Source organism: Podarcis tiliguerta, assembly GCF_965153285.1.
Source record: "Podarcis tiliguerta genome assembly, chromosome: 1".
Classification (NCBI taxonomy): domain Eukaryota; kingdom Metazoa; phylum Chordata; class Lepidosauria; order Squamata; family Lacertidae; genus Podarcis; species Podarcis tiliguerta.
The window spans coordinates 127,762,887-127,777,834 of record NC_139534.1 but is presented as its reverse complement, the minus strand read 5'-3'; the positions used below and the strand labels follow the sequence as shown (position 1 = coordinate 127,777,834).

The 14,948-nt window shown below is 42.2% G+C and overlaps 1 protein-coding gene across 6 annotated transcripts in view; it reads left to right on the top strand.

Moving 5' to 3' along the window:
• The window catches only part of ARID4A (AT-rich interaction domain 4A), a 62,048-nt gene that overhangs the window by 40,619 nt on the left and 6,481 nt on the right, over positions 1 to 14,948 (top strand). For all 6 annotated transcript variants that reach the window (XM_083433924.1, XM_083433919.1, XM_083433921.1 and 3 more), the window contains 10 exons: positions 493 to 565; positions 4,051 to 4,145; positions 4,266 to 4,363; positions 6,138 to 6,366; positions 6,944 to 7,188; positions 9,006 to 9,203; positions 10,274 to 10,358; positions 10,514 to 10,715; positions 11,193 to 11,255; positions 12,004 to 13,134. In XM_083433924.1, coding sequence (XP_083290050.1) covers positions 493 to 565; positions 4,051 to 4,145; positions 4,266 to 4,363; positions 6,138 to 6,366; positions 6,944 to 7,188; positions 9,006 to 9,203; positions 10,274 to 10,358; positions 10,514 to 10,715; positions 11,193 to 11,255; positions 12,004 to 13,134 — 2,419 coding nt within the window. The remainder of the gene's footprint in view (positions 1 to 492; positions 566 to 4,050; positions 4,146 to 4,265; positions 4,364 to 6,137; positions 6,367 to 6,943; positions 7,189 to 9,005; positions 9,204 to 10,273; positions 10,359 to 10,513; positions 10,716 to 11,192; positions 11,256 to 12,003; positions 13,135 to 14,948) is intronic.

Sequence of the window (14,948 nt, the reverse complement as noted above, 5' to 3'; positions counted from 1 at the left end):
GCTAAGAGAGAAGGGTATACTTTGTGAGTTGAAATTTGAAGTAATGCTGCTTGTGGTTCCATGACTTTCCAGCTGAAACTGAACAGAGATTAGTGACTCTAATAGAGACCTAACTTCAGCTGCTTTTCAGGTTAATAAGCCAATCCCTGTATATTTTCAGGGGCAGTGGTCTCTTGGGGATGAGGCCAGGCATCAGGGTCCCTTCAAAATGAAGACTGACCACTTGCATTTAACGGCAGCTCCAGATCCTGTCAAATCTCCATCAGACGTCAACATGCAAGACACTTTCTATCAAGTTGCTTGGATACCATATAACGTATTTTGGTGAATAGTTCCCTCTTGCCAATTTTATAATACTGTTTTTTTGCAGATCTGAAATTTGTCGAACTCGGCTCTCCGTATGCAAATGCTTATGATGCTGCAATTAAGGCAAAAGCATATACTTTTTTTAAAAAAAAAAAATGTGTCTCCTTTTTTCTTTTCTTTTGGCAGCCTGAGGAAGAGCTTGATCCTGAAGAGAGGGACAATTTCCTCCAACAGCTTTACAAGTTTATGGAAGACAGAGGTAAGACTTGACTGCCTTTTAGAATGATGGAAGCTCTGAACCTAGTGTGGAAGTGCATTTTAACAGTGCTATATTTACTGATTGCGCCGAATGCTTGTGATGTGCTCTGAATGCTGTTGAGACCACATTCCTGTGTATTCGAGGGGAAGTCCCATTGAACTTGGAGACATTTACTTCCAAGTAGATGTGCAAGGCATTTGGGCTGGTGTTTACAAACATTAAGCATCACCACCACCTAAAACGAATCCTCTTAAGCAATCTTACTGCAGTAATGAGTTTGCAGCAGCATGCGAGAGGAGTGAGGCATAGGGATCTGCAGGTATGTGGGACCCTTTTTTGGGTGGAACATGGGCACTGCCAGATGACCAATTTATTGAGCATCCATCCTGACTTGTTTGGAGGGAGGTTATAAGACATTGCATCAAAGCAAGTGTTATCCCACATTTTCCCGTGTCTTTCCTTACTGCAAAATTTCAATCTTTGGGGGAAGTGGGTTTGTTGCGCAGGACCTCTCAACCAGCTATAGTTGCACAACCTGAATTTGCCGGTATCTGACAGAGTCCCACCTGATAATAGCAAGCCCCTGAAAACCCCCTATATGTGTGCACCAACATCTTGTAGTATACCCAGAAGGTTATAGAAAGCCAAGTATAGAAACGTGTTGATACTGTAGTTATATGTTGTTCTTGTATTTACATGAAAACCAATACAAATTATTTGGATTAAAACAAAAACACACACACTGTAATATGCTCCCAGTGACCACTTCTTCCAAACTTGATCTACTGTGCTTGGTGCATGTTGTGGCCTGCACCTTTTCAAGGGCCAGGCTTCCATCATGTTTGCTGTGGGTAGTCTAGTATCAATGAAATACTGCTTATATTCACTGCAACTTGAAGTGCCAGGCAGAGTGATAGCAAACTAAAGCGCTATATGCTGTGAAAGCAGCAGCTGAGCATGATTGTTTGCAATCATGTTTTTTAAACCTGTTGTCATATGTTTGCGTTGAACTGATCCAAGGTCAAGGGGTTTAATTCACATAAATGTTCCCACATTGAAAAAGGGATATTATCATCATTTTATTATTATTATTAAAATTGTTTTTATTTAAATTTCTACTGCCCTTCATCCGAGGATCACTGGGCGGTTTACAATATTAGTGTTTCGGTTTGCCTGGGATTCTGAGGTTGGTTGGTTGGTTTGCAACTAAACCATCTTAAGATTGGTTGAAAAGGACAGATAAGACATTGAATTGCCTTCCTCAGTGCAAATTGTTGCCTGTTCATCACCAGGATGATGAAGAGAAACTTGCTTGTATTTCCAGGCTGGTAGAAGTTCGCTTTTTAGCGTTAGCCAAGGCTTCAAAAATCTCTTGCCTTGCACAGCTACAAATTCTGAAATGCATAAAATTGATCATTTTTAATCCTTGGCAACAGTGCTTGGCTGATGTTGCTGTCTCATGTAACATCTGTCTCCAATACAGTGTAAAATACTGGGCAACTAATTACTGTTGCTGAACTAATCTAATACCTCATGGGAGGAGAAGCCCTAGTTCATTTTTGTTTGTGGGAGGTTCCTGGTTCAATCCGTAGCAGCTTCTGTTAAAAAGATTTCTGGTAACACAGTGCTGGACTAGATGAATCTGTGCTCTGTGTATAAGGCTACTTCCTGTATGCTCATATATTAATGTCTTGCTGTGGGTAGCATAGATCAACTGCCTAGAGAGATCCCTGCTACAGAACAGGATCTGTCTAGGAATGCTTGCTTTGGATGCTCTCTGCTGGTAAATGATGGAAATGAAAACGACTTCTGGAGATTCCTCATTTGGATTTGACATTTAATTTCCTGGCATCATGCTCTGAAAATCTGAAAATCTCAATTACCAGTAACCATCCATAATAATAGCAGGCACATATTTAAGGGTGGTTGACCTCATGGGGCCACTGCATATTTTCATTTTCTATAATAAATCCTGGATTGCAGATTATATTTTTGCAGTGGGGGACTGTATTTATTTTTTCAGTTTGTATACTGCTAATTGCAGTTGTCTCTAAGCAGTGTACAGGAGACCCAATGCAATGAGACTAAAAATGAGTTAAAACATAAAATAAGAATTGAATGAAAATACCTTCTAAAATACTTTTTAAAAAGAAGTTCTGGAAGTTTATTAGGAAGAAGGCCTGCCTGACACCAGCTAATAGAGAGTTCCACAAAATACTGAGCATACAGATCCTTATGGATATGAGCCCTGGGGGACCATGCTGAGATTCCTGCATTGCAGGAGGTTGGACCCTAGATGACCCTTTGGGTCCCACCTTACTGTACGATTCTGTGACCACCAACAGTGACTCCACTGAAGACTTTGGTGATCAAGCAGAGATACAAGGGCCTTATTTAGGGCCTTGTAAATTATTACAAGACTTTGAACCTGGCACAGCATCAAATGGGCAACCAGTGTGACCTTCTGAGTCTTGAAGGACTCAGTGTTGGGGATTGCCTGTCCCAATCTACCATCCACAGTGTTTTGCACCAATTTGAGTGGTTTTCTATGGTTGAGCCTTGGTCCTAATTGAACCTAATAAAATATTAGGCTGCAATCCTGTTTCTACTTTCCTAGAAGTAAGCCCCATTGAGTTCAGGAGGATTTGGTTCTGAGTAGACTGTGAAGATTGTGCTTTTAAGCTCTTAATGGTCATTTCCCCCTCCCATTTTTTGCTGCTTGTATCCTCAACTCTTAAAAAAAAAATACTCCTCATTTGCAAAAAATGATTCTGTCAAATTACTAATTGATTGTTGAGTCTATTTATGCCCCACTCCGGAAGGGAGAAGAGATTGGAATTTCCACTACCTTTAAAGGTGACATTTAACTTGACACATCATTATCTTAAAGCCAGTCTGTATCCTATTTAGAAGAATCTGTTTTACCAAAGCAGGCACCAGGTATCAACTTCTGCTTCCAGATGCTCACAGCCAAACAGTTAGAAGAAGAAGCCTATAATGTAGCCATGCAAATAACTTACCAGCCAAATAATAATAATAATTCACTTGCCAATACAGTGGTACCTCGCAAGACGAAAAACTCGCAGAACGAAAGAGTTTTTCGTTTTCTGAGTTGCTTCGCAAGATGGATTTCCCTATGGGTTTGCTTTGCAAGACGTAAACGTCTTGCGCCTTTTTTTTAAAACCGCCAATGCATTCCTATGGGAAACCGTCAATACACAGTGGTGCTTCGCAAGACGAAAAAATTCACAAGACGAAAAAACTCGCAGAACGAATTAATTTTGTCTTGCGAGGCACCACTGTATTTGTTGATTGATTGTGGTCTAATAGGCTGGAGGGGAATAATGGGACCAGCCTGGGTGCCTCGAGATGACATCAGGCAAGTGGCTATTTATAAGCTGTAAAGTGTAGATATGTGCTTTAGAGTAAAAGTGCAAAGCCTGTGTAATAAATGCTTCCTTTGATATCTCTTTTATATTAATTAGGAACTCCTATCAATAAGCCACCTGTTCTGGGCTATAAGGATCTTAACCTCTTCAAACTTTTCAGACTGGTATATCAGCAGGGTGGGTGTGACAATGTAAGTATGGCATTTCATAAAGCTAGCCTTTAATTTCAAGCTAACATTGTTTTAGTTTTCTATTTAATTTATATATGTGCGATACTGTACTCCTAAAATACTTCTCTACCTCCTGCGCAGATTGATAGTGGAGCCGTATGGAAGCAAATTTATATGGACCTTGGCATTCCTATTTTGAACTCCGCTGCTTCCTACAATGTAAAAACTGCTTATAGAAAGTAAGTAGTCTCTCTTTTTATTTAAGGCACAACTACTCAAAACTTAGACCCGAATGAAATCATAAGCAGGATTTGGCAGGGGGAGGAGGCAATATAGACAATAGCAAGGGGGAATATCACTAACAATAACTTCACGGTGCTGTACAGGTTTTTAGCTACCATACATTTTTCTGTCTTGCTAACTCAGCAGTCCCAGCTGCTGTCTGCTGTGGCTAACAACTTAAACTTCCAAATGTAATATTACATTTAAAAGCAAAATGGTAAGTCGGCGGCAGCTAAAATTTATGGCCTCATTTGGGCAATCATGTTTCTGCTTAGTTAAGCCCTAAGTACAAACAAGCCTTGCAACTCCTCCTATAATCCTTCTGCTCCTCCCTTTACAGAAGCGAGTGAGCAAACTAGGAGAGAGACTTCAACTTAACTTAGAGTTTTGCATCATGTCCATACTGGGAAATGGTGATTAAATGGCTTCAGGACAAAACAAGATATTAAGCCATGGTTTGAAATTTTATAGTTTGACCTTTTTCTCTTTTTTTTTTAAGTGTTGGGATTCTTGTACCCTGCTTAGAAACTATTGTAATTAAGTGGTATATAGATTGTCAAAATAAGGAAGTCAGTACAAATGACATGGGGAAATTGTAGCTAACTGAAGACTTCCTCTTGACTTATTTATTCATAAACCACCCTTTATCAGACAATCCTAGGGCAGTGTACAACATTAAAAACATAATACAGTGGTGCCTCGCAAGACGAAATTAATTCATTCTGCGAGTCTCTTCGTCTAGCGGTTTTTTCATCTTGCGAAGCAACCCTATTAGTGGATTAGCGCTATTAGCGGTTTAGCGGCTATTAAAGGCTTAGCGGATTAGCTGCTAAAAGGCTATTAGCAGTTTAGCGGCTTAGAAAAAGGGGGTGGGGAGCGGAAAAAAATCTGAAGACTCGCAAGACATTTTCGTCTTGCAAAGCAAGCCCATAGGGAAATTCGTCCTGCGAAGCGCATCGAAAAACGGAAAACCCTTTCGTCTAGCGGGTTTTCCGTCTTGCGAGGCATTCGTCTTGCGGGGCACCACTGTATACATAGCTTAATAACAATTTAAAAAAACTTTAAAACAATTGCAGAAAAAAGTGTATCAACAATTCTCCCCACATTTAAAATGCCATAGATTGTGTAAAGAGGAATGTTTTTGCCTAGCACCTAAAGACATGTAAGGATGGTGCCAGACTGACCTCTCTGGAGAGAGCATCCCACAGTCCAGGAGCCACCTCAGAAAAAGCCCTTTTTCTTGTTGTCACCCTCTGTACCTCTCAGGGAGGGGGAACAGGCACAGAAGGGCCTCAGGTGACAAGCACAGAGTCTGGGTCAGTTCGTACCGAGAGAGGCAGTCCTTATTTGTCATCTCAAGCGAAGGAGCTGCATGGTTCATTCATATCTCTGCTTATTACCCTAGGATACGGCCACCCGAGCCAACCTAATAAAAATCACATTTCCAAGAGTCCTCTGTGCACTGAGCAGCCATATGTCAGGACACCAGGAAGACAGAGAGAAACCTTCTTCCCACTGTGACTGAGGATTAAAATGAGAGGGTGGCGTGGGGGAACGATAGCGCTGCAGTTGTTGGGAGAATTATTCTGTACATCAGAACCTCCTCTTTACTTAGAGCAGAACTTGAGGGTGTTAAAGGAGTGCGCGTTCTCCCTCTGTGCTTTCTAGGTGATGGAAAAAGCCTTTTTTTTTTTTTACATTGCCTATAAATTCCTTTTCCGAAACCTGTAGGTATCTTTATGGTTTCGAAGAGTACTGCCGGTCTGCGAACATTCAGTTTAGAACCATCCACCACAATGAACCAAAAATAATAGAAGCAGTACAGAAACCAGAAGAGCCAATGGAGGAAAGTATAAAAGAAGAGCCAGAGATGTTCCCCATAGAGGTTCGCAATGAGGAGGATGAAAACGATTGCAGCAGTGAAAGTGAAAAAGAAGAGATTGAGCAGAGGTCTCCTAGGGTAAGGTCCATCACTTAGAACCTTGTGGTATTAATTTGTTATGTTCAACTTTGGAATGGAAATGTGTTCCTATATGATTAGTTCTAGATATCTCTTTCTACTTTTATTTTATCTGACATCTGTTATACCTTGCTTTGTTATAAATAAATGGAAAGAAAGAAAAAGTACAGTAAAAAAGGAGGTTCCTACTCTTGCTCTCCCAGCAGGGGTTTAATTAACCAGCTATAGGCCAATGAGAGTAAGCTAATGTTCTGGAAAAAACTCGCACCTCATTTCCTCCTGCGTTTTCTCAGTCCTGTTTTCCTCATGGTTGTATCTGTTGCTGCTCACGCTGCTTACGTGGTAACAGAATCCATGTTTTTAGATACCTATTCATAAAGCTGTGATGGTGGCTTTCAGATATATATTTTGCTTGTCCGTGAATTCCCTGATGCGCCGCTAGTCAAGGAAAAAAGCTTTAACTTAATACTGCAGCAATGTATTGTGTAATGTTACTGCCTAGAAGGCAGCAATGCAGTTTAAACCGCATGCTTTCTTCTCCCCCCCCCCCCCCCAAAAAAACCCCCAACTATTATAGGGACGAAGGAGACTTGTTCGTGATGTCACTGTCGCTAAAAAGGAAGGCGAAGATGATAAAATGCCGGACAAACTAAGAGACAGCAACAAGGAGAACAAAGATGTAGAAGACGTGTCCAGTAATGCAGAAAAAAGGGAAAATGAGCTGCCACTTGGAAGCAGAAAGACCACACCAAAGCAAAAGGAAAAGAAAGCAAAAAAGGAAGAGGAATCTGACAGGGAGTCAGATGAAGAGGAGGACAGGAGGCAAGAAATATGTCTTTACTTCTACTTTTTGTCTGATGCTTGACATTGGACACCCAGTGAAAATGACCCTTAATCCATGTTAAATCGCATCTCAAAAGGTGTCGTTTTATAGGGCAGGCCCAGTATAAGAACGCGAATGGACAAAGTCTTCATCCTTTTTAAAAAGCTTGCGGCCAACAAAGAGCTTGGTAGTATGATGGCTCCAAGAGGAAGAAGGTTATAGGAGGCTTCAGTGCCAGGGTTGGGGAATCTGTGCACTGTTGGACTACAACTCCCATCATCCCTGAATATTGGCCATGGCAGCTGGGACCAGTGGGAGTTGGAGTCCAGCAATACCTGAAGGAGCCACAAGTTCCTGCAGTAGCTCTACACAAAATTCCTGCCTTTTCTTTGGGGAAATAAATATATGCCAATTTCCATAGTTTCCCATTACCCACAGGCTATGAATCTTTGTTGTTGTTTTGTCATGTCCGACTCTTCGTGACCGCATGGACCAGAGCACGCCAGGCACTCCTGTCTTCCACTGCCTCCCGCAGCTTGGTCAAACTCATGCTGGTAGCTTCGAGAACACTGTCCAACCATATCGTCCTCTGTCGTCCCCTTCTCCTTGTGCCCTCCATCTTTCCTAGCATCAGGGTTTTTTCCAGGGAGTCTTCTCTTCTCAAGAGGTGGCCAAAGTACTGGAGCCTCAGCTTCAGGATCTGTCCTTCCAGTGAGCACTCAGGGCTGATTTCCTTCAGAATGGATAGGTTTGATCTTCTTGCAGTCCATGGGACTCTCAGGAGTCTCCTCCAGCACCATGATTCAAAAGCATGAATCTAGGCTGCCTTAAAGCAAAATCCTGGGGTGTTCATCTTTAGCAAAAAAGAATCCCTATCTAAGGTGACTTCCGACAGCATAATCTGTGCTTGAGCACAGCTTATTCATCAGTTCCATCAGAAGGGAACTTTTTTTAGAATGTGGATAAGAAGTGCTGTTGTGGTGCTGGGCTGTACCAGGCATTTACAGAAGGCACTTTGAAAGAGCTTCTTGTATAACAGTAATATATTTATGTGCAGGGTTCTGTAAGATGTAATATTCAAGTTGATGTAGCTATTAGGATTGCCCTGTTTAATCCAGTTAGATTTATTTTATTTTTAAAACCTTGAGTTGATAAAAAGGTACGCCTGGTTTCATTGGGATTTATTTATTTACAAAATACGTAATAAAAACTGAAGGCAGCAAGCACCACCTAATGAGCCATTTCTCCTTCCCTGCATACACAGGAGAAAGAACTCTTCTAAGAAAATATACTTCTTGCTTCAGAAATACTGTTTTACCGATCTTCCGGTTTTAATTGATTGACTAAAACTCACGATGATTTGATTTAAGTGGGTTGCTGCTCTAATTCCTATGCATCCTTTGGCTTCTCAGATAATTGTTTGGGTACAAATTCAAGGTGGCATTAGAACACCATTCAGTTGTGCACTTGTTCGTGAAAGGCCTTTCTTTAACTAGTAGGCAGTCACTTGAGAAAAGTACTCAGCAGTAACAAATTAAAATGAATGTCACGAAAGGCTAATCGCGACTTGCATTGGGATTGACTTGAGCGCTTCCCATCAGCTCCACTGTGGCTCTGTGGGATTGATTAGGTGCTTGCGCAAGATTCATTACTTGGAAAAGTGCACTTTTGCCTGGATTCAGTTGCTGAGTCACTTTCATTCAAGGCAGAGGTTGGCAGTGCTGCATTGCCGCCATGAAAGCATAATGTCAGTGAGGAGGATCACAGCTGCTGCCCACGCCTGGCCTCTAATTAGTTTGCATCCTGTTACCTGCAGGGAAGAACTTGAAAACCGAGGAGAATCGGAAGGAGAGGAGGGCGACGAAGACACAGAGCCTTGCCTAACGGGAACCAAAGTGAAAGTAAAATACGGCCGTGGCAAAACTCAGAAAATTTACGAAGCCAGTATTAAAAGTACAGAGAATGATGACGGAGAGGTTTTGTATTTGGTGCATTATTATGGCTGGAATGTAAGGTGAGGAGAGAAGAAAGTCAACCTTGTCATCTTGTTTTGCAGTCATATTGTAGTGGCAAATAGACGTTCAGGTGGACTACCTGAGGCCCTGCAGACAGGTGCCTTCAGTCCGGCCCCTCCTCCTCTTTTATCCTGGTGTGCTTTGATCAGGCGTGAGCATCGTCAAGTGTTTTGCCTGGGCTGTATTAGGAGCTGCTTCATGCAGCCATTTTTAAAAATCAACTTGGGATGAGTCAGTGTGCCCCAAAAAGGTTCGCTTAGGAAAATGATACTGTCAAGAGTGCCTGCACATGGTAAGATTTGATGGACAGCCTCTTGTTTACTCAGCAATGTTAAATGAAGACATGGCAAACCTTTGATGATTTCCCTTTTCTTTATGGACACAATTGAACACTTAAGGGCAATATCCAGGAGCGTGTGACGCAGTGGGTCAGTGGGTCTGGTTGTTAACCAGAAGGTTGGTGGTTTGAGCCCACCTAGTGACAGCTGTGGCAGAATCCCTGCATTGCAGGGGGTTGGACTAGATAACCCTTGGGTTATCTATACTGTACAATTCTATAATTCTGTTACCAGTGCAAGGGTTTCTGCTTGTGCAGTGGAATTCCGCCTCTCTTTCTGCCACTCACCCACTGTTCTGGAGTGTTCTCCAACTCTCTGGAGCAGATTTGGGTAGGTATGGGGCACAGAGCAAGGGAAAATCTGTAAAGCAAGAGATAAGTTGAGATACATTTATATATATGTGTGTGTGTGTGTGTGTGTATATATATATATCACAAATAAGTCATCAGACGGTTTCTTCATTTTGGAAAAAAAGAAATTTATTTTACACCTAGAAGCATTCAATATCTGAAATGACTACTGACACTGGAAATGTTGGGATGTGCTGTTTATAGTTCACCTACTAACTAACCCTTTAAAATATTTTTGGGGGGTATGGTGCAAGACTTCCTTTGTAGGCTTGAAATCTGGGGGTGGGGATGCTTTTTCGGGTGAGATTCTTTTTACAATTACCTTTCCTCTAAAGCCATTTTTAACAGGAGTAATAATTCTGCATGGTATGTTTTCCGTAGATACGATGAATGGGTGAAAGCTGATAGGATTATTTGGCCTGTGGAGAAGGGAGGCTCAAAGAAGAAGCAAAAGAAAAAAGCAAAAGTATGTAGCATTATTCATAAGCCTTATTTTTCTAAACAACCTTTTTATTTTCAAAAATGGGACTTTTCCCTTTCTGATTACCCTTTCTTTCTGTAAATCCTTTTAAGATATGTTGCACAGTAGTAAAATGACCATTCGTATGTATCTGTGTTCAGAGTAAAGAAGAGAGTGAAAAAGATGAAAAGAGAGAAGAGGAGAAGCAAAAGGTGAAACGGGGGCGCCCTCCTCTGAAATCGACTCTTCTTTCAAACCTGTCGTGTGGTCTGCCCAAAACTCCTAATAGCGAAAGTAAACCAGGAGCCCGAAACTCGCGCGGCAGCCTGCCAGATTGCTCACCCTTGCCTAACGGGACTGAAGGTATTTCCAGTTCAGGACTGGTATTTTTGGTGCATGGTTTTTTACAAAGGCTCTTGAACAAGCAGCTAATGGTGCTCTTTAGGATGGCAAATCTTTTCTTCTGATTTAAAAGGCATGAGGTGTAAAGCATAATGTGCTAATAATAATAATAATAATTAATAATTAATAATAACAACTTATTTATTATTTGTACCCCGCCCATCTGGCTGGGTTTCCCCAGCCACTCTGAGTGGCTTCCAACAAAGATTAAGAATACATTAAAATGTCACACATAAAAATTTCGCTGAACAGGGCTGCCGTCAGATGTCTTCTAAATGTCAGGTAGTTGTTTATGTCTTTGACATCTGATGGAAGGGCGTTCCACAAGTAATGGAGACACACACACACACACACACACACACGGAGAATAAATAAAACCTTTTCTTTATAGTGTTCTTGCTCCCAATCACTGATACACCCTCTTCCTTTAATTTTTAGGAATGTCTCGCAGGCAAACAAGACGTAGCTCAGGAATGTTGGATTCTGACAGAGGGTCAAATGGTGAGTAGATTTTTTGTTTTTCTTATGTTGTGGGAAGATGTATTATGAAATCTGCAGAGGGTAGAATGTATGGCAAGAGGATTGAGACAGGACACTAGCTGCAGGTGGGGAGAGGAGCAATACCTATTGCTTCCGTTGGCTCTTGATTACAGCCTTTCATGGTGTAAAACAATGTGAATCTCATAAACAGATTCTTCATGCTTCTAATGAGACCTATTGTACTCTTGAGACAGAGAGCAGAGGGTGAAATGCAGCTGCGTCATTACGTATGAAATACTTACACTTTACAGAAGTTTAACCTTCTGAATACTCCCATCTCCCCAGTCATCATTAGCAATGAGAGAGGAGCTGTACTTTTATAGACACTTTCAAACTATACCTTTGTTCTATCCTACTTTCTTTGTAGCTTTATTGAAATGATATTTCTCTTTAGCTTATGGGGGGTATCCAACTAAGGTGACATTCACGCTATACGTTTAAAGCACTATGATACCAATTTAAGCAGCCATTCTGGGAGCCATAGTTTGTTAAGAGTTCTGAGTGGAGACGTATTCCCTTCACAGAGCTACATTTTCCAGAGTTCCCTGTGAAAGAGGGATTTCTAAACTACTCTGGGAATTGGCCTCAGTCATAAGAATAGAATGATTGAAATCAATGGGCTTTGAATGACTTAAGTGCTGATACCAACTTTCATATGAAGTTGTGCCTTGACTCCTTGTTCTGTGCTATGTGTGTATTTTTTTTCTAGATTCGATTTCATCTGACAGTGATGCAGATGAAGCTTCTGAAAAGAATGCGAATGAAGAGTTTTCTCCAGCCAATTCTGACCCAGAAAAAGACGAGAAACGAACAGTTGAAAAACCTGATGAAGAAATCCCAAAGATCTCACTGGTGCTGAAAGAGAATGACAGGAATCAGATCCACCCTTTGGAACCTTTGAAACTAGAAGTTGAAGAAAACGAACAAGTGGTTCAGATTTTTGGAAACAAAAGTGACCAAGTAGAAGATATCAAGAGAGAGATGGAAAAATCACCTAGAGCGAAAGGACGGCGGAACAGAACAAGAGACCCCTCCCTGGAGAATGTAAAGAGCACGCCACTAAACCAGGAAGAGGCAGCAAGCGAACATCTCTCGGATTCTGAAAGATTAGACACGTCGTCCTTGGACAGTAAAGGACTGAGCAGCCCTTCTGAGAATGAAACAGATCCTTGTGCAAAAGATAAGAAGCTTTCGAAAAGGAAGACGGCGGAACAGCCATCACCCGACAAGCGGGTCCGGCTGGTGGGCGAGATGGAAGTGCCAAATATCGTGTCCGAGGGGAGGACAAATGAATGTTCTGGGACAGAAGAATGTAAGGACTTTGGTGCCGATGACTCACTCCGAAACGAGAACGAAGAAATGCCGTCGCTGGTAGCAGAATCCGACCAGCGTCTTCAGGGCCGGGGAGGCGAACACTTTGATTGTTCCGAGGAAAACCGCAACCCCGCGCTGAAAGACGAGGACGATTCCATGCCTCAGATTGGGCCCGAAACTCTCCTCTGCCACGAAGTGGACTTGGACGACGTGGACGAAAAGGACAAGATCGGGCCTGAAAAGTTAATAGCAGAGAAGCCGGACTCCAGCCACCCCACTTCAAACCCTCCTGCCTTACCTCCCGTGGTCCAGCCGAACTTCTCTGTGGCCTCTCCTCTCACCTTAAGCCAGGATGAATCACGGAGCATCAAGAGTGAAAGTGACATCACCATTGAAGTGGACAGCGTGGCTGAAGAGTCTCAGGAAGGTCTCTGTGAGAGCGAGTCTGCCAATGGGTTTGAGGCTTTCACTACTACTTCAAGCAATTGTAGCATCGCCATCCCAGAAAGGGAGATCGGGGAGAGGGGTAAGTGCCAGCTTCTAAATGGAAACTTCATTTTGATGCCTCCATAAAGTGGTTTTTGTAATCCACATGGAGGTTTGCTTACAATCAAGCAGAATATAAATTTTGTTAAAGTAAGATTCCCTCTCTTCGTAAACATTCTGAAAGCATGACTTGCAAAAACACTGAAGGATTAGAAGCAAGGAGTTACATTTTGCTTAGTCATTCATTCATTCATTATTCTAATTTTATTTACAACATAAATCCACCACAACTCAAATAAACAAATCCACCACCATTAGACATGAACATAACATAAAATAAAATAAAATAAAACGACAAAATAAAAATCTTCCTTTATCCTGTACATGGCCTCCTTATTTACTTCTTATTAACTGTTTCCTTTATGAATTATTATTAGAATTTTTTCAAATTGTGACTTTTGAAACAAATCCAGGTGTGTATTTTAGGGCACTGTTTTGTAAAGTATTCTTTACATTTTCCCCATTCTTTTTGAAATTCTTGTCTGGGGAGTCCCCTAATTGCCTCATGTTAATCTAGCCAATTCAATATAATTTAGTCATTTATCCTGCCATTCCGTTTTTGTTGCTTAGTCATTTATTTTTATCCCATCGAGGCAGCCAAGAATAAAATAGGTGTTTGGGAGCAAAAGTATTGAAATTGGCTGCTGCTTGTAAACTAGCAGCACTTCGATATCCATCATCAGGAGCCCCCAATTCTGCTAGCCATGGCAAGTGTTCCCCTTTGCCCAGCCTGCATTTCAGTGATGCTCAGAGCAGCTGGAAGTTCAACACAACTTGAGGAGATGACTCCCCAATTCCAAGCTGGAGCAGGGGAAGGGAGCAAGGGCCTGTCCTTTTCATGCAGTTCCTTAGAGGTTCATTGCAAAAAATACCAACCCCCCCCCCCCCATCCCCAGCCCACGGGGATCATCACCCCAGTTGCACCAGGTTTGTGCCATCTCCATAGTGCAATTCTGGCAGTACTCATCTCTGTCCCTGTGCCAGTCCCCAGAAGCCAGAGTGGGGAAGCGGGGGGGGGGGGTGTCCTTGACCTTGCACCAAATTTTAGAGCCCCGGGTTCAAGGTCAGGGACAAGACCTTCTGAGGGGGGGGGGAGGAGTGGCTTCCTGGGCAGCCACAAAAGCTGGCCAAAATGTGTGGGTCTCAATCTGTTATGTTTGTGAAAAATAAGCAGATTATGCTAAGCCGGTTCACATAGATGAAGCAGAGGCTTCGGTGCCCAGCTTGTTTGCCCCTGAATTCGCATATGACGCAAGTACATTTCAAGAGTTGTGTGGACGTGCTTCTTTAGAACTGCAGCCTTACTCCCTTGTGGGAGTAATGCAGCCACAGTCTGTGAGGCATGCAGCTGGAGGTTATTGAAAAGGCTGCTAAGGCATGCACATCAGTGGGCCAGAATTCTGTATTTGAGGGGTGAAATGTATCGGTGAGAGGAGCTAGCCAAATCATGACTTCTGTAGCACCACAATTGCCAAAATGACAGTTGCTTCTCCCTCTTGTTTAGCCTGATGAGTTGCAAGTCAGAATAATTTATTGCTATTTGTTGTTGTTACTATTATTTATTTAAAGGTGTTTGGCCCTGGAGTGCCCAAAAAGATCTATAGAAATCTACCGTTTTTTACAGAAATGCATCCTTGGAGGTTGCTAGTGTAGTGAAGAACCCTTAAACTTCCTCAGGCAGGAAGGCCACAAAGAAAAAACCAGAATGGTGAGGGGCTGGGGAGAGAAATCGAATTGGCTGCTGCAGCTGTCATTGCTGAATGCTACCTCTTGATTCTGCTTCTGTTACTGGAA